Raw genomic sequence first — 27953 nt, 5'->3', positions numbered from 1 at the left:
GCAATACTGTTAAAACACGGTTCATGTTTGAGCTGTGACTATATAAACATCTGATCAGAGGAACAGGCTCAGGGCTGTGGAGCTTTGCCCGCCTTCTCTTGCTCAGAAACGCACACGCTGCCAATTAAAACAGCAGAGTTGTACATTACCTCCTGCAAGGACTCGCCTCGCCCTCCCGCTGCCAGCAAGCGATGTGCCAAGCTGCCCTCTGCCTATGCTGCATCCGAACGCCGGAGCCGTTCCACCAACCAAACCTGCAGCAGCATCCCCCCCTCGGAGCCCGGCCGGCGCTGGAACTGCTTGGGGTACAGACGACACAGACACACCTGACCAGACACAATCAGCTACGTGCACATGGAAGGAAGGGAGAGAGTATTAACATATTTGTACAATTAGACTTGGTAACGTGGCACCCAGTGATTAGACACAGCTCCACACAAAAACACGAGGACGCCCTCCTTTTAACAATACAACTAACCAACACCGAAACGACAACGTGGGGAAGTGACAGCACAAACTATGGGATGGGGTGTGATCAGCTGTGTCAGCACCGAGGAAGAGCACGGGTTTTCTGTCCTCCAGCAGCAGGAGCAGGTCCTACTTAACTGGGCCCATCGACCAAAAGATACCGACTTGGCTGCACAGACCGTCATTTGGAAATCGCTGCTGAAGGCAGATATTCCCCTTCACATTTATCATTTCCATTTTGTACCTCTCTTGGCATTATTCTCTTATGCAGCAGAGTGATGGATTAGGAGTAGTGCTCTTGCGATTGCAGGTGTAATTTAAAAATTTGACAGCTACGAACCATTATTTTTCAAGATTCAAAGCCAGATGAAACAAGTCTCACTCCACACCTAAGGACTACAGCAGTGTAACACTGATCTTAATTATCTCTTATAGTCCTGGCACTTGCATTGCTAAGAAAGGCCCCAGAAATGCCAGAAGAGGGGAATTTAATTTCTATCAGCCAATTAAAAGCTTAACGGCTTACTCAGTTATCAACTGATCATCCAGAAGAATTTGTTTTCTGATTAAGTCAAGGCATACAACAATCTACTGTCTTTAACATGTCTAAGAACAGGAAAGCAGTGAAGATCAAAAATACTTAAAAATGAACTTAAAGGGAAACAAGTTTTTATAAGAAGTTTATTTTTCTGTTGTGTGGCCATTATACAAAGTAAGCAGCCAGAGCTGCCATTTTGTCCTTGGGTTTCTTTGGATTGAGTCTTCCTCCAGGCCTCCGGCCTTTACCTCTTCCTCGGCCTTGCCTTTTCCCTTGCCCCCCGCGGTGCATGGGGTGCCTCATGGCTGCGTGCTTCAGCTCCACCAGATCTTGAAACACAGGGTCACAAAACACGCAGCCTGAATGCTGGGTCTCGTCACCAGGCAGAGGAGATTTGGCTTTGTTAAAATCGACGTCCACAAGGGCTGCATCACACAAGTCGCAGGTCTCCGGCGACACTCGGACTTTGTGGGCATTCTCAAAGAAGTGCACAATCACGTTGCATTTGTTGCATGCCATCTTCCACTTGGGACCCGACGTGGAGTCCAGCACCAGAACCCCATTCTCACATTCGACGCACTGCCCGATTCCAAGCATGCTAAGAGAATGCTGACACGTGGGGTGCGTGCATTCATTACAGCCCATTCCTGGTGGAAGAAGAGCAAAACCATACCACGAGGAACCCTTTATGTCACTACCCAGTTTGGAGGAAGTGAGACACAGAATTCGCAGACAGATGAGTATATTATAGGTTTTCTAAATCACTAGAGAATGGAACCGTTCCCCAAGTGCTAACTTGCCTTTTCACAGAGTCAGAATAATCCCTTGCTCAAAAATTTTTCTGTAATGGCTTTCAGAATTGCCAGATACTGCCACTGTACAGTACAGGCAGTTTGGACACATTAGAGATGAAACCCAATTGTGTTTTCAATTAAATGTATGGTTCCTAACTTACTGCTATTTTATGCTTGCACTATACACTGTTAGTACAAGACAGTGTATAAATAAAAAGATGCCAAAAAGCTCCTGATAAAGTAGTGCTTTGAAGCTCTGAGTAAGTTTTGGTCTCACAGTTACCAAACTAAATGCAACTTTTACCCCTTCTTATATCCTTCGACAGCTTTTCACACCATCTATCTCAGTATCAAAACACTCTCAAGACCTGGTCTTCATTTACAGCACTATCCATACCAAGCATACGTCAATGTGCAACGTGCCAGAATCTCAGGGTCTTTCACTGCATACTGAGTGTTAGGAAGGTCACCTACTGTACATGCATGTAAATTAAATTCTTCATTTATAAAGAAAAAAAAAAAGGATTCAGAAATGAGTTAACTAACAAATTTTAGTCAGAGAGTTTAATGTGAATTTCAGGTATCTGTAATCTAATTTGAACAGCACTTTATACTAAGCAACGCTAATTAAAAACTACTAAAAAGCACACTGTATAGACTGCACCTAATTTATTTCAAGTGAGGTTGATCCCTGCACATTTGCAGAATTCCTACCTTTTTTCATGTCCCTGAAGGGAGGATGGTTGTAACAGTAGGGACAGAGCGGGTAGCTCTTGCCTCTGGATCCAGACGACCACAGCACCAGCTCAAAGTCATCCAGGGGGCAACGCAACTCTTTGTAGAGTTTAATGGTACCATTCTGTGGGAGACTGTAGGTGTCATCACAGTGAGAGCAGTGCAGACGACTTGGTTTGGCCTGGAAATAAAACACAAATCTCCAGAAAAACTGTAGTGTCAACAGGGTTTCAAAACCTACAGGAAATCCGACTGTGGCTGCTCTCTGGTTTGCTCCCCATGGAAAAACTCCATCAGGGTCTTTGTTTTAAAAATGGACTCTGGACAACCACATTTGAATGAACCAAATTCAGCAATGGAAAAGGGGTTTCTATTCAATGTCCCCCCTGAAAGTGAAATTTAAGTTCCAAGTATAAGGCGAACTTACCTGAATATACTTCATGAAGCGATGGCATTTGCCACAGCGGGAAAGAGGTTTACCCGTGGCAGCTAAGGGTGAAAAAGACACTTCCATCAGCTCATCCATACCTGTGAAAGAGAGAATCACATCTGTGTTAGAATTCTAGTTCTTAAAAGGAAATCTTGCAGAAAATCATCTACAGGACCTGTGAAGAAGTAGGTGAAAACAAAAATATTTTATTCCCAATGCTCTTCCTTGTTTAGGAAGACTTTTTAAATACACAGCGTTTTGCAGTGAGCATGCACAAACACCCAAGAGTAAGTCCTTCAGCTAGTCTGAAGTTTTTGAAAACTCACCACTACACAGCCACAAAATCAATCTGAGGTCGAGTTTTGGAGCCATGATTCAGCCCATTTCCTTTTGGAGAGCAACTTAATTTGACTGGAAACTCCCAGTCGTGGAACACAACTTTCCAGTAAGCCTAAACCTCTGAAAGGAACCTAATATGCAAGTATTTTCTACTAGAATCTTTGCAACAATTAAGTAATTGTGGGGAACTCAACATGTAAGAAGTTTTACCTGCAATAGAATCCACAAAATAGTGAAATTTTCTTTTGAAAATGTCAAGGGTGTGCTCCAGGACCTGGTGATAATTCGCTTTACCCAGAGCTATTAAGTTGAGTTGCTTCTCTACAGCACTGCGGATTGTAGGAAGAACCAATTCTGCATCTAACAGAACAAGAGAGACAACAGCAACAGAGAAGCAACAATGAAGGATCAAGAAATCGGGGTAGGAAACCGTCCATTCCTAAACTGATATCAAAATGAACAAACAAGTTTTAATTACTGTAGTCTTTGGAATTAGGGATACTTTCCTAGATGCATTATTTCAGACAGTGGTGACAACAGCCCCATACTGAAGGCAAAAAAGGGTAAGCGGATGGAAAGGGAAAAAACATTTAACTGACCTATTTTGTAATAACCATGAACCAGGACGATGCCAAGGTTTGTAGGCTTTAGTCTCCGACCACTCTCCACTGTGACATAGTTTCGCTGGCAAATATTGTTAATGTGGACTGGAATACTTGCGTCAGTTCCTGCCACACAAAGGAAAACAATATATCCATCCTGAGCAAAACAAAGTTTCCATCAAATTATTCATTTCTGACTTCTCTGGTTCTATATTAAATTATAGTGCTCCTGAGACCGCTTAAAATGCAGATACCTTTTTACTGTTACCCAGCTTCCAGTGGATAACCTCTCTCTCATAACTCTCGTGTCCTTTGCAGGTCTGAGAAGACTGAAACATATGTTTTAACCTTAATTCTTTCATCTCTTCCAAGGAATTACTATTAGGAAGTCACTTATTCTTACAATCACTTATTCTGGAAAAACACACCGAAGTAAGAGACTATGTTTGTTTTAAATGGACAAATTTATGACAATGCATCAAAGGAAACAAGTTACTTTTTTTTTTTTTAAAAAGTGTTATTGTGGTAATTGTATAATAAGATATATAAGGACTACTGGAGCCAGCAAAGCTGATGCAAGCTGCAAAGACAGGAAATCATTCCTAAGAACGAGGAGGTGCATTCTTCCGTACAACATCCTCTCTTTCTGACACAGAAGTGACAAGGACGCGTTACGAGAGGATACTGCTTTGGCCAGAAACCAGGCATAAGGATAAGAAAGGGAAAGGAATGTCAGGGAAGAGACAATCTACCACCTGCTAAGAGGTGCTACAGACACTGTGGTTTGAAAGGGAAAAAGAGATCATTACTGCACCTATTCAAATGAATATTGAAAGGTCATTACCGACAGAGATTGTTCAGAGGAGCGATTCAGACTCTTTGCACTCTTGGTGGCTGTATTACGGGATAATGTAAGTTAAGCAAGTTCCTACCAATGCCATGCTTTTCCATCAGAGTGATAAGTTCTGCTTCTGTCAGGTAATCAGGAGGACTGGTTTGCTTTTCCAGCAATTTTATTTCACCAACTGGAAAAAGATCTCCTTTCTCACAGTGGGGAAGGCTCTCTTCTAATGGGATGCTGTGCCACGGCATAATGTCTGTGAACCCTGGAAGTAAAGAAACAAACAAAAATAATGAGAGCTCATCTTCACAGCTGTCAAAAGGCCAAGGTATACATTTCTAATTTTAACATGGGCCACATCATACAGACCAAAGTTAAGAGGCTGCCTGCTATACCGTGCAGAAAACGTCTGAGGCAGTACAGTGGCACAAGATGCTATCTCCCACTACATTTTGTGCACGACTTGAGTCAGGTTGATACATGAAAAAGTTTAGAAAGCTTTCCTTGAAGGAAAACACAGTGCCAGAACGCGTGGGAAAAGTTTCTTAAAAAGGAAATACAAATAGTAAGTCATATTAATGTAACAAGGACTATTGGGCCAGCTTACCATAGAAATCTCAATGGTGGCGCTACATTCTTTATACAGAGGCCCAAGAAAAAAAACCTGCCTTTGTGTAATTTAACCTTCAAAAGGCATTTGCTCTCTTTAAAAAGACTGGTCATCACACTAGCAAATGCGGCATTAAATCTTTGAGACTACTACATGAAAAAAAAGACTTTTTTACTGTAACTGAAGTATGGAAATGAAGACAAAGATTTGGTTATTGGTCTTGATAGCTCAAAAGTCTTCAAAATGGTATTTGTCCCCAACACTTCCCTTTTATATCCATTCAATGTATTAATGGGGAAAAAAAATACCTGTAGATAACTAGTTACTCTGTGGTTAGTCTTACCTGGTGAAGTTACCACTTTTCCAATACAAGTAAAACGTTCAGGGCCAATACTGAAAGAAATGGTGGTTTGTAGGTACTTGCAATCAGCGCTGACGGTGGCGATGAAATGCCTAGTTATATACTCATACAGTCGCCATCCATCTCCACCTGAGGATAAACAACATCTTACCCACAAAACCCAAGTCCTGCAGCTCTACAGTAGATCTGCACTAAAAGGTACCAGATTTCCACAGGTATCACGGGAAAAACTGGTGCGTGGAAAAAAGCAAGATTCAGAAGTCCATCCAGTCTCCCCCTTAAAATTTCCCTGCCTATAGAATCACCACATCATGCAAACACGAGCTGCGTGCAGACGCTCTAGGAGAAGGACTGCCAATTTAGCCATCCCATTTCCCAATGTTGCAACATGTCTGAATGAGAGGATAAAGCAGAAAACCTTTTCTTTTTTCCTTAAAAAATAAAATAAAAAAAGAAGACATATGAACAGAAATAAAACGTTCTTCTTCTTCGTACCACTGGAGACCGCATCCTAATCTAAATCCTAAAATGGGATTCTAGTAGCAACTGCCACACTGGGCAGCTTGAAGTACTGCAAGAGATCGCTCTAAAATACTACTTATTAACGCTAACGTAGGTTAAATTTCCAAGCAAAGTTTCCTTATTCACAATCTACAGGTAGGAAATGGACTAGTCAAAAGGTTACACTGCTACGAACAACTTCTAAGTCTTAGTCCTGTGCTTTGCATATTTCATCTTACTGTGTATATAAAGAAAAAAATTTTATATGGCCATTCAGTATCCTATACAATTACGTAAAATTTTAAAGCACTTGTTTTTCTATCAGAGATTATTTCACTGATTCACAAAAATCAAGTTATCAATTTTCTACAACCACCTTAGCTATTCTTAAGAAACAATACAATACATTCACTACAGTTTCTTATAACCTTAAAATCCCTTTTTGAGGGATAACAGCATACGAAACTTAAACATTAATTTTAACATAAAAACCCCAAACCATAGAGACTAAATTAAAATACAACTGAAGTTTGACTTTCAAGCACAAAAACAGAGTCATTTCAATACTTGGAAGTTCTTATTCTGTTGCAAATTCCTCCTAGAAAGTAGGCATTAAGTTGGCTATTCCTTTTTCTTAGCAGTACTATGGTCCCTAGGAACAATTACTGAATAGCAGACCAGCTCTGAACTTCGCCGTCACCAGAAGTTTAAGTTAGGATAAAGTCTGTTCTCTCTCTACTTCCTGCCATTCAAAAAATTGTATTTTCAGTTGAAACTTGGGGATCTTCAGACTGGCTCCTGTACCTCAAGGAACTACTTTCCTCACATAGTGTTCCACCACTACTGAATTTGCCTATACCTAATTCTGCTTCTGTTGCCGCTCTCATTGGTGTGATGGGAGGATGGTCTCCTGCATCGTGGCCTTTCCTTGGACGATTAATGCCTTCTGACAGCAATGCTTTTACCTGGTGAAGGAAGAGAGAGAAAACAGGCTGGCTGAAGCGCGTAACAGGTCTCTCTTAGCAGGTTCAGAAGCTTCTCAGATCAAATCCATAACAATACAACATCCATAAATAAAAGCAATTACAGATATTTACTGATTCTAAAGACCTATAGGTCACAATATACCAAGTGAGATACATTCTAAAACACAGACTAAAGAATGATCTGTTAAGCAGTAGAGGTATTACTTCATGTACTCACAGTTTCTGCCCAATAAGGATTATTGGCTTGTTGTCTCAAACATCCTTTCAAGTCAAAATTTTCTGGATAATGAGTAGTTTCTGTTCGAGGGTAGCTAATATAACCCTGAGTATAAAGACGCTCTGCTATTTGCATGGCATGTTGTGGACCCATTCCTAAAATGGGATAAGAGAAAACAAAAATCACCTACACATCACTGTGATGATGATTTGTTTGCTGTATCTGGAAGTATACCTTGTCAAAGCACTCAAATAAATCATGGCTCGTCCTTTCCATAAGACTTTTGTCACCTTGATCTTACCCAACATTTCTCTTTTTACAGGCTTTCTAAATTTGATCCTTCCCCCAAAATGATGTATTATATAGAGATGAGGGTATCAAACTATATTTGATACGTCCTTGATTATTTCATCGGAGAAGCCAAAATATTTTGCTTTAAAACAGTGTGAAAATCTGAACTTTTACACATACCTAAAGCAGCACTGGCCACTCGTAGCATTTCTACCGTGTTCAGAGCCAGTGGTCTCTGCTTCACCTTCTCTTTTTTACTCACAGATTCTACCTAGAAAATAGCATTTTCCCAGTAAAAGTTTTGAAGTTTGGTAACTGGTAAACATATAATTTCCACCATGCCTATGAACATGTGGCATACCTAACATTACCTATTCTTGTCATACCTGTTTCGTTTTCTTAAAACAGTAACCACCGATATATTTTTACATTAGGAAATCTGACTGGAGATAATTTTACCAAATTCTAAAGTTATAGTCCTAAGGTTCCTTTGTGCTATGGACCAGATCAGGCCTGTAACTGGGAATGCAGCAAGGTAGCTTATTGCTCTCTTTACTTCCCATTTACCTCAGCAGCACGTAGTTTCAGTGATACAAGGATTTAGTGCTTATTCCAAGCAATGGTCCTAACTATAAGGATCTAGATTTTTAAAAGCTTCATGCAGTCTTTGGACCTTGATGGCTGTAAGCACTTAAATCCGAACATACTGTCAAACAAGTATTGAACAGAGCAGAATTAGAAGTTAATTGTCTATAAAGACTGTACCATACACACGATTAAAAATTTAACTGCAGGAATATTGCCATATAAGTAATTAAATTCTGATTTATACAATGTCTCATGGGAAATAAGAGGTCTGCTTGGAGATCTAAACAGGATTTCTTAGCAGGTTTAGTAATGAAGACTTCTATCGTGAGTGACAATCATTTCCAAAGTCAATATTAAGAAGGGGCTTCTGCTGAGATGACCACAGTAGCATAATATGAACTACAATGAAAAAATCTCTTGCTTTTTATTCTCATTTACATAAAGTTGAATGGAGGAAAAACCAAGTCACAGATACTCTAAATCCTTCTTTAATAAAAAAACAATATGCAGCAAATGAGATATTAAATGCTATTTCCTTTATATGAAATGTGGCTCTACTGACATTTAGTAAATATTCCTACCTTTGCTTCTTTTGCCATCTTTGTTATATTCAGGAACATTTGAGCAATCTCACGATCAAACACCCTCACTCTATCCCAATCCAAAGTGAGAGAACTTTCTTTTTCAGGGTTCACCTAGTGGACACACACCAAAAAAACAATCCCACCGACTCTGTTACTAGAAGTGTGAGGATGCACATTTTCAACAATAACCCAGCACACAAACCCTACTACTACCTGTGCTGGGACACAAGTGCTTCAACCCTGCAGCTGTACTTGTTTTCACAGGAGCTTTTGAGAAAGATGGAGTACTTTTGAGTTCTGAGGTCAGGGGAATGACTGGAATTATTCCTGCAGCTAACTGAAATACTATTCTTATTTTTCATGCTGGGAACAGTAAAGGCTGATATGGGCAGAAATTCAAAGTTTACCATTTTGATTTAGCAAAATTAATCATTTATATTAAACTGTAAAGTCCCATATACAAAAATAAATATGAAGCAACCAATACGAGAGCACAAAACTCTCTGAAAACACCAAGTATTTCTAGCACAACACACATGAGATGCATCAGAAAACAGATGACAATAGGCACCAGATTATTTTTTTTTTTAAATCTAAAAATGGCAACTTTTTACCATCTACCCCATATTTGTTTAAAAAATCCTTGTGATCACAAGCAGTAAAACCATGTTGGTTTGCTCTCAGAGCTCAGACAGCAGCAAGGCTATAAAACTGCTATAAGCTGCCAAAGTATTCAGAGGACTCAACTGCCAATTAACACAATGAGCATTTTATTTGCTTTAAAATTCCAATACTGAGCAATGCCAATGTTTGTTGGCAGCCTAATTAACTCCTGGATTCAAATTAACAACACAATAAGTCCAAGGACACCAGGGAACAAAAGCAAACCATTTTAAGTAGTCTTTTTGGCTGAGTCTAAGCTTAGATGGTTAGCACTGCAGAATTCTTATAAGCGGCAAACAATAACCACTTTAATACAAAACTGACATCCTGGAATCTGTTCTACAGAGTGTGCTGACATACATGCGAACTGAACGAGAACACATGAGAAAACTGTAGGCATTGTGAATTCTTGTCAACAGCTACAAATTTATGAATGAACAAAATGAAAATATAAGTGCATTTCTTTGGTAAGAATATATGTTCCTCATATACAAACAAGCATTGTAAAACTTACTTTAGCTTGCAGCACCCAGTAAGTCTCAGGCTTAAATGACTGGATTTTGTCATGCCTTTCAACACAGAATCCAAGTGTTGGGGTCTGACATGGCCCAAAGGAGATGAGGGAGCTGTCTAAATTCCCATATTTCCCCTGAAAGTATTTAGTCTGAAACCTACGAGAGGGAAAAAAAGAGCAAGGAACAAGTACATTAATATCCTCATTCCCATGAAAAGCAAAACTTTTCTTTAACTCAAACACATGAATACGAGTAATCTATTAAACCATTTGGCCATTAGGGAAGGAGCATTCTGAGAAATACTGTCTCTTAAAGCAAATTAAGTCGTAATTACTTTGCCTCAGAATCCTGTTTATTCACAAAGAAATGTGTGAGATAAAATAAGAACGTACACTAGCTGTCAGTAGTACTTCACCTAGCTCGGTTAAAGCCATAGCACAATTTTTTATTTCTTTTTATTTGTCTGTGCATAAAATTGTTTAGTTTGCTGCCGATCAGAATTAGCCACTAGAGTTCTGAGGCATATTTTGTGGACAGAGCAGTATTCCTGAACCTTTCATAAATCCGTCTCTAATCTATGCTGTCACCTTGTAAACGCACAGCCAATTCTAAGATCCAGCTCCTGGCGGGCATCCACTGAAAGGGCTTCATTGCGATTGGGTTCTCCCAAGTGATTCATGGCATTGCAGATGTCTGTGTCAGTAATAGAACTGAATTTAGCTCTATAAATCGTCCTTTCGGTGCTACGAGGTTTGTTCATAACAGGAAGAACAGCATCAAGAACCTAATGAAGATCAGAAGCATATTTTAAGAGTAACCGAAAGGTAAGGGCTTAAGTCAGTTTTTCTCTCTAAAGAAAAAAACCACACTACTCCCCACATAGTATTTGCTGATATGTAACTACTTTCTTCATTCAGTAAGATGCCATGACAATACACTAACTGATAAGCAAGAGCAGTATTTGTCTGTCCACTCAGAAGTGTATTAAGAATTAGCAAAACTGAAGGATTTATTTATTAAACAGCAACTGCTGGAAGTGAAACACTATTCTTAGCTAAGTGCAAAGAAATTCACCAACGCAGCTGCAGAACCTTTTGGTGAGTATGTACCAGCTTCTGTCTAGGTTTATGTATTGACAGGGACTAGTTATGATACAGTGTATTTAAAGAACTTAAAACAATTACTTGATGTCATCTTAAACAAAAACGTACTCTTTGCACACCAAAGTTTTAGATCTATACCTTTCACGTGCAAAGTCCACATTCCTGCAGTAAGCCTACGCTTAAAAGGGGCCTCTACGCCCAGAAGAGTCTAACTGCTTAGTGAACAAAAGCTAATAGAGATGATCGAGTTTTGTAAGGACAACAAAATAACTACTCCAGCTGTGAAATACGGACCAATTCTTAAAGCACTGTAATGTTCAAACATTTAAGAGACCTTATTGTTCATCTCAGATGAGCAACAGCTATGAAATTGATTTACACTCTTTAACTGACATGTTAACAAGAGAATTCAAAAGCACATCAGTTTTTCCACCAAGGCCCTCCATGCCTTTAAAAGGTGATTCAACTTAGTTTGAATTTTACTGTATATCCATAAAACAATATGCCGACAGCGTTGTATGTCACAGATAAATATTACTGTACCATAAGTCTTAAAAATGGAAATCTTACTTCAAAACAGATGTTTTCTCCTTCCTTATCACAATCCAACCACAAGACAATACAATCACAGCCTCTTCCCTCCACCTGAGAGAGAAATAAGCACAGTTCTTTAGCAACTCAAAAGAAGACCTATCTCCTCCCTAACTGTATACTTTGTTTCTGTTTTAAAGTAATAGAGATAATTTATTTGGTACAAAAACAATTGGAAGACTACAGCAGAAGTGACCAGAAGTCTGCAGGTAATTAAAGAGTGGCTGAAGAGAGAAGAAGAAATAGAATGCCAAGGGAAAAAAACGTATCTCTCAAATAAATCTCGTAAGAAAGAATACCTGTAAAAACTTCACCATGGTCAGTTTGGGATTAGCTTCTTTCTTTTCTGTGGGAGCTTTGCTAAAAAGTTCTGCTGGATCCACTTTATCCCAGCTGTTATATTTTCCTGAAAAGCAGGAGTATATTAAGTAGAGCTCTAAATATCCATGAAAAAAACCCAATAACCAACCAACAGCAAACATTACTTTGGAAAAGACTTGGCTTTCAAGATTTGTGCCTGAAACCTTTCTACTCTAACACATCTTGCTTTACTATGCCTCAAAGGACCCCTTAGCATTATGTGATTTGCAGCTATCAGTTTAAAACTAATAAAGGAAAAAAAAAATACTACGCACCTCTCAGAAATTTTAACATGAGCTATTGAAACACCTTGTGTTTGTACAATTAGTTGATCACGTGAAGGGGAGGGAGCTACTTTTCCATGTTTTCACAGCGCACACATAATGTGCACATTGCACTCTGTTTTACTGTTCATTAGCTATGGCCAGTGATGTCTCAGCCCTGGAACGCCACGGAACACCCTCTGTCACCTTCTCATATCAACCCATTTGTTCATTTCCATTTTTCTGAAGTACCTGTTAGCAATACTGCTCAGCAGCTACCTTAGACCGTCCCTCTTCAAAGCACTGCGTAAGTAATTCAAAATCTAGTCTTCATAAAACTTGTGAGGTTGTTACCATGAGAGGAAATACAGTAGTCACGTGACTAGTCCCACACTTCAAAGCAAGTCAGTGACAGGACTCCCCGCGCGTGATCCTTACCGTGTCTCTATTTTGCAGTAATACGCTACAATGCTTTTGAGAACATCCCTTTGGACTCTGGTTTCCTTAATCGCCCTTCATCCAAAGCACCAAAACACTTTTACAGGCTAGCAAATGGAGCCTCATCTCCCCTCATTTTCCAGGGACATAATTCATGCACAGAAAACAGACGTGGCATATGGTCATGCAAGAGGCCAGACAAAGAACTAGAAACAAAAATCAAGAACTGCTGACCACAAGTGATCTTTTCATCCTCCTTTCCTACCTAGTTCTAACATTCTTCCTGAATTATTTACACAAGGAATACTTTCCTATTAGAAGTCCTTCACAGTTTCACAACCAATGCCAGTTAAAACATTTTATGAACAAATACCTATGAAATCCAAAGTCATAACATGACCACACACAGACGTCATCTTGAAATGGGCACTCTGTCCTATGAACGATCCAGTGTACTCATGCACAGAGCACGCACCATTCAGTCCCTTGCGAGAGGACATGTTTCCTGTGAAAATAAGATCATCAATATCAACAGGATAAAAAAAAGTATTGGAATAAGTTATTTCGTGTGAAATGACATCTCCCTTTTTTTAGATCTTACAGCTGGGGTCTTCCTGATCACAAAATTCTACTCATTGATCAAGTTTTTGTTTTGGTTAATTATCACTTTAGACCTTTTTTAAAGTGTATTTCATTTTCAATTGAGACTATTCACTATCTCCTCCATCCTCTCCCTCCCACCAAGAAATCCTTTCAAAAATACAGCTAGTTTTCTAGATCAGTCCAGTTACAACCAACTCAATTTTCCACGTGATTTATAAGATATTTACTACCGCTTCAAAAATTTCAGAACAGCAACTCGCTACTCAATTAGCACTTTCAAGAAACCATATGCACCAACGCTCACTCCAGCTACATAAAATACCAAACCCAGATTCCTTTCTTCTTGAATAGGCATATAAAACACATAAAAACAAACAATGTAAAGGGCCACCCTGCTGTTTATAAACCGCAACCTGTCCTAAGCCACCATCCCCAGGTGGCAGCTGCCCCAAGACAACCACGGAACGGACCAGGGTGTTTTTCAGCCTCAACTACGGCAAAACCTGGTAACCTTCGTGACACGCAATTTGCCTCTATGCAACTAACGTGTATCTCCTCAGTCGGGCTGTGCATTCCAGAGCCCTTCCACTCTGCCACGGGCAGAGCAACACGCGGAAGGACTGAACCAAAACGCTTTTTTTCCTACCCCTTGAGAGGATCTTGGCGATGGACTGAGCCAGAGAAGGCTTCTCCGCGACCATTAAAACAGTCTTCATTTTCAGCTGACGAGACACAAGGTGCCACGGGTCTTAACCGGGTCTGTGACCCCCGCAGAGGTCGGCAGGCAGCCCGCGAGCGAGAGCCAGTCCTCAGCCTGAAGGGAGGGAGGACAAAACAGGTTTGCTGCCAAGCCCAACAGCAGCGGGACCCAGACAGGCAAGGGCAGACCCTGCCGCTCCCCGCGCCGGGGCGGAGCGCCCCCCTTGGCTGAGGAGCGCGGGGAGCGGCCGGGGCACCGCTTCCACCCGAGCCTTCGGTGACAGCCGGGGCCTGGCGGCCGGGAGAAACCGAGGGGAGCCGCGCCGCCCCCCACCCCGGCGCTCCCGGAGGGGCGAGGGACCCGCCCGCCGCGCTGAGGGGAGGAGAGGGGAAGGGAGGAGCGGCGCGGAGCGGCCCCGTCCCCGCCGGCCGCGCTCCGCGCCCCACCGCGCCGCACCTCAGCAGGCGGCCATGGCCTCCGCTTGCGCTTCCCGGTCACGGCGCCGGAAGCCGCGCCGCCCGCCTCCGCGCCGGCCCCGCCCCTCCGCCGGGAGCACGGGGCGCCCCCTGGCGGAGCGGAGGAGCGGCGGCGCTGTGAAGCGGCCGGGGCTGAGGGGGGCAGTCGGCGTTAGAGACGAAGCCGGGCGGGAGAGCGGCACCACCGGACGAGAGAGCGGCACCGCCGGACGGGAGAGCGCCGGGAGAGCGCCAGGAGAGCGCCAGCAGGACGTGCCGCCGCCGTTCGCGCCCCACAGCCCGTGTGCTCAGCGCTGCCCCGGCGCCGCCCCTCGCGCCTGAAGGCCCATCGCTGTCTAAGGTGCACGCAAATCACACATCTCCAAACTTCTCTAAGAAAATCCATTCACACAAGCTGTATCTGCGTTACCCAGGCCACTTCGGTTAAACCAGTGCACCTGCGGCTTAGTTCCTCGTTTCCATGGACTTAAAACCCTACGAATAGTCTCTGCCGCCAACAGCATCTCTTCCAATGCAGACAGGCCTGTCCCAGCAGCGTTAGGAGCACCCGAGGGGCAGGGCAGCGGGCGGGCGCGGGCCGGGCTGTCCCCGGGGGAGCGAGGGCAGCCCCGGCCCCGCGATGCCCACGGCTGCCACCCCAGGGACGCCGGGCCCTGCCGGGGCGGGGGGTGTCAGCGGATCGGGGCAGTTTCCCACCTCTCCGGCAGCCGTCTGCTCTTCCACGCGTCCCGGCGTGTTTCTGTCAAGGGAAGTGCTGAAGAGGGAAGCCCCAAGTCGATGCGTTTTTACAAGGCCTTTGCGGAGGAGCTCAGCTCTCTGTTTTTACCCCTGTGGTGTGCATCCATCATTGCCAAGGTTTATAGCACTGCTGTTCCAAGAGTTGCTCCGTACCGTACAAACCCGCAGAGAAGAGCTTGGGAAGCTGCCAGGATCAGGATGTACATCAGCCTCACGCTGTCTGGAATAAAAAGGAACTAATTCACCTTCAATTAGATTAGTAGGCAATTAATAGATATTAGAGGTACCAAAATCAAAACAAACCCAGGGCTTTTAATTCTTTGGCAATACTGAAGTTAGAACTTGTTAAAACAAATGTGTTCTGCTGTTTCAATGCCTCGTTCCCTTTGACATCTGGGAAACATCTGGAACAATCAGGATGCAAGTTAAAACCAAGTCTTCAGATATGTCAGATACATATTTTTCAATTTCCTCTAGTAAAAGCCCTCTACAAAATCCAACGTTTCTTTTCAAGTGTGCAACGTAACGTGCAAATTCTGACTTGTGCTTACCTGTGAAAGTGCAGTCAGGTCTCTCGGATGCACGGGGGAGGGACTGCGGGCACTCTGAGTGCCCATGTGCCGGTACAGACGCGTCCGTGGCTGGTTCATTGGGCCACACGCATTTTCCCAGCCTGAAGAAACCCCTGTATACGAGACAGCCCACATACGCCAGCCCTCCTTAGCCTAATCCACGGAGCACGTTGGGACATCAGGTCACAACAGTCTCTTCCAAGCGCTCACAACCAGGAGAGGGCAGTTTAGGGAAGCCCTTTGCACTTTGGAAAGCCTCACCCCATTTCTAACCCTCCAGCATGGAGCTGTGTCGGTCCCACCACTGCCGAAGGGAGCAGGTCACTCAGCCGGGCTGGTGACAGGGGCTCTGCAGCCCTACAGGGCAGGTTGGGCACGGCTCCTGGGCTGGGGCGGGTGCCAGCCACCGGAGAGCACGGCCGCTACAGGGGTCTCTGGGCCAGGAGGCAGGAGCTCACAATAGCACTTGGCAGACACACAGGTTTTACCCCATTTCCCTGACTTTCTCTAGCACAGCACTAGGCTGTGGCTCAGGACATTGTAAATTCACTTTGCTCCATGTTGCATTGTATTCTCCCCAGGAACTGGCTCCTGCCCGCTGCGACAGCCCTGGAGAGCCCGCCATGACCTCCTCTCATAGGGCTCTTCTCCTCCATGTGTTACTGCTGTTTCAGGTTTGGCCACCTTTTCTTTAGAAGCACTTCTCACCACACTGAGGGGGCTCCAAAAAATTATCTTGCCTGACCCCAGCACCCTTGCGGCGATCACCGGGCTCTGGGAGGCTCTTCCTTCCCACTGGGAGAAACTCCAGGGAAAAGAGGCCATGTTTGCCAAGACTCCAGTTAACCACGGCGCTGGGGCAGGCTTCATCCAGGACTACTGACACCCCCCTCCTTTACTTTTCTCAGCTCTGGCTGGCGTTTCTTCATTTTTCTTCTGAAGAGCTGAAGGCAACAAACACAGCGCTCTAGCTGTATGAGTGGGGCAGAATAATAAAAAAAGCAAAGCAAATAGCCTCTCCTGTGGTTTTCTCAAGAGAAAACCAAGTTTTGTTTCTCAGTTTAAATCATTAGCTAGATTTCGTTTTACACTGACTTGGGAAGCCTATGAAATTAAGAAAGCTACAGCTCTGGGTAATACACTTGGCACACTGACACTTCGACCTCGCTGGTCCTGCCTGTAGAGTCACAAGTTTTTCAACACCATTTATCCGCCAGGTCATTCCAGTGGATGGTTATTCAAACAGCCAAAATTCTCACCCGGACTGAGATGTCCACGTCTGCTTCTCTAGCAGAAGAGCGCGCGCAGTGGTTAGAGCCTTGGACCTCCTCGTTCCAGCAGTGACTCACTGACTGGCTTTGGTAACTAACGCCCTGGTGCCTGCTCTCACCTCCAGCACTCGGGGAGCAACTTCCCTCCTCAGGGACGTTTCACAGATCTGTATGTGTAGAGGCCATTTTAAGAGCAAGATAGAAAAAGCTACAGAAATACAAAGTATTGTAGGGAGCATGATCATTCCTCCTTCATTTCCCTGGGCTCATTCTTGACCTTAGAGTAACTTTTTCCTGTTTGTTTCCAAACACACTTGGAAAGATTGCCATGAAATTAATAAGTATTGACAGGAGGGTCAGGCAGGCAGAAACACATCTGGAAGGATGCCACAGACATTAGAAATTATGAAAATGCAGGTCAAATTATTAAAATAGTTTTTCTTTTTTTCTTTTTTTTTTTTTTTAAAAAAAAACTAAATAAGAACTATGAGGCCACAAAAATGTGCCTGAAATCTCAACTACGAATCTGGGCTCCAGATACTTCAGTGCTGGGAAGCAGGAGACAGAGCCTACCACGTACAGAGCAACAACAGCACTTAAAGTGTCTTGTGCTGCAGTGAAAGGCATGTTTCTGCCCCTTATAAGAAATTTAAAAAATTAATCTTTGAATAGTAGAAGGAGAGAGGGTGAATGCTGATGAAACAGGATATTATTTGTTGCTGGGACATACGCACAGACACGACACATGAGATATCACTGGATCTTGACTGTTTTCCCCTTCAGTAATACCTTTTTGTTTAAAGGAAAATGCAAAAGTCCAGAGATAACCAAAGCTCTGTATTAGAAAGCATCCAGGCTTCAGTCCCGTACACATCCGTACACCTGCCAATTAGTACGTGTACCGCTTAGGAACAAAGGCTCACCTACAAAAATGAGGGGGGGAAATATCAGAATAAAGAGACTGTGAAGTTAAAGCACCCGTTTATCATATGCAGCATTTCTTCTCACTTTGAGGCCACCTTAAATTGAAGGAGAGATGTGTAAGGAACCTGTGTGAATGGGAGTGGATCCACAGGGATGGAACAAGAGAAACCAAACGTGCATTTTTTTCAGGTTTGGTCTTTCACCAGCTGCTGTGTAATCCAGCCCCGTTTTGGCATTGACAATAATCCGTAATCCAGGTAGGATAACACAGCCCCTCTCCAAATGCAGTCTGCAATAACAAACAAACAAAAAAACCAAACAAAAAAAGCAGAAAGAAACCCAAAGGCAACATGATGGAGACCGCTGGAAACCCACGTCCCCACGCGTCTGTAATTGTAGTGCAGACCTATGGGCATGGCCGGAGGGGGCACAGACCTCAGCTACTTTCAAGGGGTTACTTGCAAATTAACAGCAATTTAGCCGCAGCCACGCAAGGTCCCAACCTCCACACAAGTAGCCGAGACCCGGGTGGCGCAGCCTGCGTGGGAGCCTATCTGAGCAGAAAGATCTGCACGGGTTGCAGTCTCCCCAGGTTGGAGCAGGCATGCCCTGAGATCACCAGCAGACTCAGCACGCTTCCCCATGCCGGGAGAGCTCACCCGCCCAGGGGAGGTAACGCTGTCCTCGCCGCACGTCGGGGAAGCCGCTGGCACAGCGACATTGATGTGCAGGTTTCCCAAGAGCTGAGCTGGTTCCCTGACTCCTGCGCAGGGTTTCCCGTCTGTGGTTGAGCTTCACCTGAGGAAACCGGCCTTGTTCCACCCTGCGCCATGTCCAGCCTCTCCTGTCCCACCCCAAGCACTGGCTACTGCTGCCCACCCCCCCTTACACCGGCTGGGGCAGGGCTGGCGCGGAGAGCCGGCTAACAGCTGCCCGGCTGGACCAGGTCATGCGCAGAGCTGCTCATGGCTGCTGTGCGTCCCCCCACCTACACACACGACACTCCCAGCTGTGACACTGCAACGCGGAGACACCGGGGCCGAGCAACCCGGCACTGGTCTGGCAGGACAGACTGACGTGTGCGCCGGCCGGGCCGGGCCCGTGCTGGGCATTGACTGCATTGGCAGTTTTGCAGTTCTCCTTCAAATGGTGCAAATCTAGATAACGGAACAGCATGCCGTAAACGTCCCCATTGCCAAAAATAATACCTGGATGTGAGGAAATCTGTACTTTATAATTCATAACCATACAGGAAGGTTTAGACAGCCTTGTAATGTTTACTGCGTACTTAATTATTCATGTCTTTGCTTTCTAAATGTCCGAATTGCATAAATTAGGGGTGAGGTAAATTCTTGGCTGCCACTTTGTAGAAATCTCAGCTGGTTTTTGAACCAGAGTTTTTATTGGGTTTGGAACTTGGAATTTCTGCTTCAAATTGGGTTGAATCCTCGGTGCTGAGGGCACTCCGCCAGCTGAACCCACGTGGAGCCAGCCAAAAGCTCATCTTTGCCTAAATTTCACATCTCACTCTACCCAGAATGGGGCAGGATTCAGGACTTCGAAAATTTAATAATAATTATTTATATTCTATCCTTCTTGTTGAGGCCATGTTTTCTTATGGCCTTTCTCTGTCCCAAATCTCTGAAGTCAAGACGATCCAAACAATTGTATCTACACTGCTTTTTCTTTGGGAAGGACTGTTTGTCTCCCCGCATGTCTAGGACCTCGCTAAGGTTGAAGCAGCTGTGAAAAAAATGAAGAACCAACTTTGAAAAAGAACCTAAGACCCCTCATTACCAGAAACCTCTCAGAACGCCGTTCACGATTACAGTGTTTTTAAAATTACCTACATGAGAGGCTCATATAGCCTTGTCCTTCTCCTGGCTGCCCCTGCCGAGCCCCAGAACTTTGTCTGTGAGTTGCGGGGTTGCTGTTTCACTGGTTGTGGCCCTGGCCTTTGAGCTGTGAGTCAATTTTGCGTTGTACATTTCGAGCTAACACCCACGCTTGTGCTGAAGTCCAAATTTGCCTTCCATCTCTACTGTTTGGATGTTGCTTTGGGTCTGGATCCATGCCACAGCTCCCTGACCGCCAGGCACGGGCAGAGCGCAGGGAAGGAGCCTCTCTCCTCAGACGACTCGCTTGCTTGTTATAAAACCTTTTACCTCTCATCTACAGGAGACCGGCACTTTCTTCACTCTTTACAGTTAGAATTAAAACCAAAACAATTGGGCAGAAATGTGGTAGAGAGGAAAGAGCCTGACATTTAGTGTTAGCTACCAACTTGCCTGCTTTGCAGCTCTAAGCAGCGCATTGTAGTCCGCGTTGGTAAAAACTGGCTTCAGAGTCCTACTAGATGCAGCCTAGAGAGCTCTGCATCCTCCTCCTGAAGTGTTGGCCATGATACATGCTGAGAAAGAGACCTCGAATTTTTGTTCCTCTGTAAAGCCCATATTAGCACCCGCTGAGCCTCCCCTCATGCCCTGGGCTCTCTGCTCGCTTTTGCCCAGGGTAGCTCCTTCGTTCCCGTGTCCTTTCTCCCCACTTCACCACACTTCTGAACAACTGCAACTTGGTAAAGCACCCAAATGGGGAGATCTTTCTAGCGTAAGCTGTTGAGGGTTTGGTTGACAGAACTGCTGCTCTGTGTCTCTCGCTTGCAGCAGTGCTGGCCCCTTTGTGAAACACGTCTTACCAAGACTATTTCACTACAACAATGAAAACCTCTTTACCTGGGTTTTCTTCTACAGCTGTGGCTACCAAACTCAACCTGGGTAGTAAAGGCCGTACAACCTCCGTCAGACTACCTTCAATGAGTTTGTTAGCCCAGAAATAACATCAATCAGCAATTGTTTTTGAGGTAAGGAAGTAACTTGACAGATTCTTTCAAAGGAGAATTAGGTTCCTAATTATCTGTGACCTTGCGTGTTTCAGAATCATTACAGCCATTACAGGACATCACTTGTCTTTACTTTGACTGTTCCTGCTTCCTTTGCATTCTCCAACGTTTTTCCTATTGATTTTCAAAGAAACTGATGGGGTCATGCTGTGGCCCTCTGCAGACACGAATCCTCAGTACCTTTAGCAGGTCATAATCAGAGTGCGGAATGAAAAGCCGTATATTGCAGGACCAGTTAAAGTCGGAGCCCTGCGCTGCTGCCTGGGAGACTGAGGCAGAAGCAATGTCCGTACTGCAGCGGGGTGGACTTGCCAGTTAGGGCAATTGCCTGAAAAATCGGCTACCATGCCAGGGAGCTGCTGGGATAAGTCAGCCTTCCTGGGACCCTCCTGAGCGCGCTGCAGTTAAACCAACGCCCTGCAAAAGCGAGGGTCGGGCGCACAGCCCGTGCTCTCCCCGATTTCCCAATTGCTTGCTACAGACACTTGGCGGGAGTAGAGCTGTAGCTCTTGCAACAAAACCTTCACAAAGTGGAGAGCTTTGTGTGGTGACAGGGTGGTGTGACTGGTCCTGCCCGAGTGTTTTGAAATCACAGTCGTGTCTGCAATTTGATAGCTCTGGAGGCATTTTAACGCACGGCCTGCTGCCATCATTGTATCACCTGAAGCTGAGGGGAGAGAGGCTGGATGAGCCAGTGGCAACGCAGCGTTTTGCACACATATATTAACTATGAGCTCAAGCTGAAATCAAAGAACAACCGGCTGTCGAGAACATTTCCATGGGAGGTGCCTGAGGTCCTTTCTCCGTAGTTTTCAGAATAACTCAACATCTCTGCAGAATTATCTGGAAAATATTGTGTCCAAGACGCTTCCTCTCTTTCCATTTTTGAGCCTCCGTGGGTGGAACGATGGAAGGGGTTAACTGGGCGAGAGGAGCATGAATTCTGGAGACATTTTCAGATACCTGGGGTACCTTTGTCTCCACAGTGTTGACCTCTGACTCTCGAAGTTTATCAGCACGTTCACTAATCAGGGGTGTTTAATGGAACAGCCACACGGATTCCTGGCATTCTTGAAACGTTATGACCCTGTCAGTTGTATGAAGACTAAAAGTCTCTTGCTTTTGAACTCACTAGAGTTTGCACTGTCTTAGAAGCCTTTGATAAATACTTGCTGGATTTCTTTCCTAGCTGCTCTAATCTGCCCAAGGTCATCATTCCAGAAAAAAAGGTTTTATTTTGTGGGCATTCATCACTTAAATGGATCAAATCAATTTTTTTCTCAAATTGTGGAGTGGAAGAAAGCATTGTGTGCCATGTTTATGAAAGCCAGCAGATAAAAGGTTTATTTTCATGTTACACATGAGGTTTTTGTGTTCACTGTCAGCCTCTAAAGGCCAGTAAAAAACAAATGTCAAATATGTTTTTCCACAAAAAACCCACCCTAACATTACTTAAATACATCTCGCACAAGTACCCAAAGGTTTTATCAACAGAGTCCACATGGGTGTTCTTCCTTCACAGTTCCCACCGGAGAGTTTAAGCACAAAGGTCTGGATTCAGTTACAATCAGAGATCCAAGCCCAGACAGAGGAATACGTGATTCAAACTTGGTCCAGAATTTAAATGGACCCAAATTGAGGTCCATTGAAACCAACTGAGGTCAATTGAAATTCCCCGTGAGCGAGGTGCCCAAGTCACTTTTAAAAATTAAACTGGAATTTAACAGCCACTTTGAACACTTTTAAAAATTTACTTCAAGTCCAGGATACGAACATAGGACATCAATGTCCAAGTAAAACAGCTTGAATTTTGAGCAAGAAATATTTTTGTTGAATTTGTTGTGAATAAGCTCCACACAGAGCAGGCCTTGATGGCACAGATAAGGCTGGGTAACTCACCAGTGTGAGACAGCCGTGTAATCAGGGTACTGGCAACAAGCAAAGAAAAGAGGCTGGAAATATCAAGAGTTAACAGGTGACTTGGTATGGATGGCTGTCTCTGCTACAAGGCTTTTAAAAGCAAACAGTTCACATAATTTATGAATGGTTTCATAGGAAGGCTCACATTTATCCCGAGAGGCCATGCCTCGGCATAGCAGACCTCCCAGAAGAGACTGTTCAGGTGACTCTTCCTTTATCAACCTCATTTTATTACTCTTAGTTCTAGTCTTCTGCTGTTTCTCATGGTATCTCTTGATATTTTTAGATTCATCACCTACTGGCAGATTGTCATTAGATTACATTGTTCAGCCCAGCCACACACCCTTATTTTGGGATGGACAACGGCAAGAGCCTGACCCTTCACAGGGCAGAGGAAAAGCACATAAAAAGACCTGAGGAGGTAGATTCTGCACGCGGTGGGAGCCGAGTTGCTGCTGTTAAGCCGAGCATTGAGTAAAAGCGTCTCGCTTGCAGGCTAACATAATGCTCGCCCGCTTTGCTCCACACGCACCATCCTCCACCTCTTGGCTTTTCCTCCCGCTGTGAGGAGTTGAGGAATGGGGACACACAGTGAACAAGGCTATTTCCCCCGCACTCGGCCTCACCAGCACCCGGGCAGACGCCAGCTCGCGTGTGGTGCGGCACAGCTACCCGGTGTCTCCTGCTGAGCCTCCTGTGGGCTCACACCCTGGGAGGAGGTTCATCGCAGTCCTTGGGACGCCTTGCTCTCCTCATCACCTCTCCTGACCTAGCAAATGGGGGGCAGGATGGGAGTGATCTTTGTATCTAGGTCAGATCTTAATCTTTTTTTTCCCTTTACTAGAAAATCACTCCCTCCTGTTTCCTCTCAGCTCTTTTTCAGGTTTGCCCTTCAGCTGCTGGTTGAGCCTGTCATTCTCTCCTTCTGCCCTCTTCAGCCCAGGGCAGCATCATTTGTACTGAACAGGATGGCGCTTCTCTTCATTTTCTGTCTTGCGCTTTCTTTTTCACTCCATCATATCCCCACATCTGACTGACGGAATACAATGAGATATTTAAAACCACAGAAACTGTGCAAACGAGATTTTTTTTTTCCTTACCCAATGGCAGAGCAGAAACCGACTGGGGAGCCACTGATGTAAAACTCACTCTACCAATGGGACTCACTTATCCGCCTCCAGCCTCTTGTTCCTCTGGTCAATGAGGCCATGGAGCGGGTGCAAACACCCTATCTTCAGTGCAGCAACGCCTCACCCAGCGCACAGGGCCATGGAGGGGGACCGAGCATGTCACCGAGCGGTGCCCTGGGCTCAGAGGCCAAGGGACCTGTTGACTTTCACTCCAGACAGCTCTGGTGTTGGGCATCTCTCTGCTGCCCGACCCCTCGCCCTGCTCTGAACTGTATTACCATGAACACAACGCTCACAGTTGCCCTTTCAAGGTGACTTCGTCCTCTGTTGGCCAACAGCCGCACCGGGACTTGCCCCGCACCGTGTGTGCAAAGCCCTGGGCAAACCTCCTCCTTGTGGCCTTGGTTTTCCCTTGGGTAGTGGCAGTCAGACACAGGCTATTGCTAATAAAACCCTGGCACACACCACACAAACCTTTGAGTAGAGCAGAATAAAATCACCGATTTGACAAGTATCAAAATAAAACTCAAAAGAACTCCCACAATACAGGAATTTGCAGAGCAATGGCAACCGCAGGAGGAAAGAAGGGGAATACCACAAAGGCCTCGAAAGGCTGCACCGCCTGGGCGGGGAATCGGCTCCTCCGGACCCCTCGCTCCTTGCAGAGGGAGGAAGATGTGCCTCCTCCTCCTCCGCTCCGCCAGCGCCCAGCCTGCAGTTAGTCACCAATTTTGGATGACTACAAATACATTAATTTAGCCAACTATCTAGAAGTAAAGCTTTTGGAAGAAGTATCCAATAAATCCTGGAAGCCCCATGTACAAGAGCAGGCAGCGTGAGGTGAAAGCCCAGCACAGGCCAGCTGGGACCTGCCTCAGCCCACCCAGGGTCTGGCACCGGAGAAACGCCAGTCAGAAAAGTTGTAGAGACGATTGCTGTCTTGTACAAGGACTGCTGCTGAGAGCATCCTCGTCTCGCTACCCCTCGCAGGGCAGAAGGGGCTGGAAGGGCAGTCCCAGGGCTTTTCTGCTTCCATCGTGCTTGTGGACTCTGATCCACCACGCGCAGCAGGGCCAGGCTGTGGGCACACATCCTCCGCCAGCTGCCCGTGTTTCAGCTGAGAGGTAGCTCTCCTGGTTTGCCCCCGTTTCTCGTCTCCACGGCCTCCTCCTGCCGTTTAGCGATTATTGCTATTTGAGAGCTGAGCATCTTGTGTGCCATTCAAGAGGAGATGAGTTAGTTTAAAGCAGCAGAGCTTTGCCAAGCTGACCTGCCTCTTCTAATTCAGACTGTGCCATGCAGGGTGCAAGCAACTCCAGCAGAGGGAAGGACGGCAAGTGGATGAGAGCTGGGGCAGGCTGGAAGAGGAACCAGCCACGACAGCTGACAGCGCCCTGTCTGCCACACTCAGACCCTTCAATCAACAGAGACAAGTAGGTCCCATGCTTTGACCACCTCCTCCTTTGCTGTCGCGGTTTGGGTGTGTGTGTGCAGGGACGTGCCGAGCAGCAGGCAGGCTGGATGGCCAGCGCGGACATCAGCCCATTGCTCCAGAAACGCAGGGCAGCGGGGTCCTGGCATCTGCCCCCCGCCGTGCCCTCTAAGAGCGAGTTCTGCCTTCCCAGTAGAGGCCGTACATTTCGTGCTCAGCAATGCCAGGGAAGTATGGGGTTTATTCCTTCACATTTGCTTTTTCCTCCCCTGTTGTTCTTTTTAGGTAAAGGGCAAGAAAGCAAACTTTAGAAAGTGTTTGAAACCTGCCAGTTGCTTGGAGGCTGAAACATTTTCCACTCACACGAGTGTTACGCGTTTAAGACTATAGGGCAAATTGCTCATTTGTGGCAAAGCTAGTGAAACGTTAATGTGTCCGTACCCCTGCTAAGGCTGCAGGATGCTTTGGTTGCTGGTGAAAGTTTAATCATCCAAGCTGAAGTGAACAATTCAGCTGAAGTGAACAGTTGGTTTCATGCTTCACTTACCGAAGTGCTCCGAGCCGCGAGGCTCCCCGTTTGCTGCCGCTCACTGTGCACTGGCTGTTGCTTGCTCTCCACGTGTGCCTCTTGCCTCTGCTGCTCTGATTCCCATCCCACTGGAGCAGCGAGAGGCCCCACGGCAGACGAGGTGACAGCTGGGAACTTCAGTGGGTGCTCGTGGAACCACCACGGCCCCCGCAGGTGCCCAGCTCGGCCGGGGGACGCTGGCGGGGGCAGAGGCTGCCACGGCTCCTCTGCTCCGGTGCTGGCAAAGTTCTCCCACTTTTGCTCCTTAGATGAGAAGTTATTTTTGGCTGTGTTTTGCTATATTAAATATTAGCTCTAGGCTTTCCCTTATGTACTGTGTAATCCTGTTCTGTGTGGGTTTTATATATTGTTCTTTTGACATTATCACTATTGCATATTAATAAATTAAACTTTCAATTCATGTTACTCTCTTGGGCCAATGTATATTGCTAGGGGGTGAGAAGAAGGGATTAAACTGGCTTAAGGTGTTCTGCTCTTGTACCATGTTACAGCAGATGCATAAGAAGGATCAGGGAGTTTTCTTGGCTCTGAACTGTTATATTAATAGCAGAATTGTGAGGTCATAATTTTTATTACACTCTTAATAAGCTATTGATGCAGACACACTTTACACCTATGGGGAAATATAATTATACTGGAACTGTAACCTTGGATGTTCTTAGCAGAATATCACAAGGCATTAGGAGGAGAACAAGCCTTCACATTATGTTGAATGAAGTTTTAGCAAGCCAAGGGAGGAGCAAAGGTTCAAGATAGAGAAAGAGGAGTAAAACCAACCTGAATGTCTCCGTGTGGGCTTTGAGTTTCTAATTCGCATAGCAACTGGGGAGCTGGTGGCATAGACTGAACTCCTCAATAGGAGCACAGGCAGGTGCACGATGTGATGCTGCACATAGTCAACAAGCTCCAACAATAAGAATGCGCTGGAGAAAAGCCCCCCGGTAGTGGGGGCTTGTGCTGGGGCTTCAGGATGTGTGTCACATCTCTGTCTTATCAAATGCAGGGTTGAGTCGTGGAAAGGTAAGGCAGAAAATGAACTGACATCGATGCCAAGTGCCCCATCGGCCAGCTCCAAGACAAGGGAAGAGCCAAAGTTGACTGAAAGATCGTCTTTGGGATGGGGTTCGATGAGATAGAAGAGACAGATTCTCTGTGAAATCCCTAATAAAAAGCAGAATGACAGGGCTGAGAGCAACAGACCAGGAGAGGGGGAAAGCTCCGAGGTGGGCAGCTCCTCTGTGTTAGCTCCAGCTACCAGAGGAGTCGGTGGACACCAGCCACGCTGCAACTGCAGCCTCTGCCCAGCCACCTCCATGGCTTCTCTTAGAGGGGAAAGAAAAGGAAAGGATCTGAAGCCACATACTTCCCCCAGAAACCCCGTGCCCCGTTAGGCTATAGCAGGGTGTCTGCTACAAAAGGCATCTTGTTTTGAACATATCTGATAGCTCTTAGAGCCATTCTTACTCCAGGCTCTTTCATGTTCAGGCAACCAAGACCACGAGCCCTGTGTCTGCACTGTCAACATATTCTCTCCATGGCTTAAAGACACTCTCCCGAGAAGACCAGACGTTCCTGTAGCCTGATAGTCATACAACGTCTAAAATATATACAGTACCATCGGTAGACAAACATGAGGTATTTTTACTGTGACTATCGTTGTTATTATTTTATATCCTGTAGCACTACAGATGTGACAGGCTCTTTACAAACGTTAAAGGAAGTCAGTTCCTTGCTCTGAAAAATCTCGCCAAGGACAGAAAAGTATTGCCTTAACTCTTCTGTGGTTTAGCGCTTGCCACCACACGCCAGCTGAGGCACGGGCCAGTTCTACAGACACCTCTGCGTTTGCATCCCAAACGGTGACTCCTGGGTTATGATTCC

At 45.3% G+C, this 27953-nt stretch overlaps 1 protein-coding gene across 1 annotated transcript; it reads right to left on the bottom strand.

Moving 5' to 3' along the window:
- Positions 1-370: 370 nt before the first annotated feature.
- TOP3B (DNA topoisomerase III beta) lies at positions 371-14701 on the bottom strand. The gene is made up of 18 exons (XM_054219734.1): positions 14578-14701; positions 14068-14235; positions 13192-13323; positions 12057-12163; positions 11737-11811; positions 10651-10847; positions 10063-10219; positions 8883-8996; positions 7894-7984; positions 7423-7577; positions 7079-7184; positions 5701-5847; positions 4839-5012; positions 3904-4032; positions 3515-3664; positions 2963-3063; positions 2515-2716; positions 371-1653 (listed from the first exon to the last, which is right to left on the bottom strand). Exons 2-18 carry the CDS (start codon positions 14135-14137, stop codon positions 1172-1174), a joined length of 2589 nt encoding a protein of 862 aa, XP_054075709.1. The 5' UTR covers positions 14138-14235; positions 14578-14701; the 3' UTR covers positions 371-1171.
- Positions 14702-27953: the final 13252 nt, after the last annotated feature.

This window comes from Rissa tridactyla, chromosome 13 (genome assembly GCF_028500815.1).
Source record: "Rissa tridactyla isolate bRisTri1 chromosome 13, bRisTri1.patW.cur.20221130, whole genome shotgun sequence".
NCBI lineage: Eukaryota > Metazoa > Chordata > Aves > Charadriiformes > Laridae > Rissa > Rissa tridactyla.
Note: the sequence above shows the minus strand (reverse complement) of the source record. Positions and strands in the feature narration are given on the sequence as shown.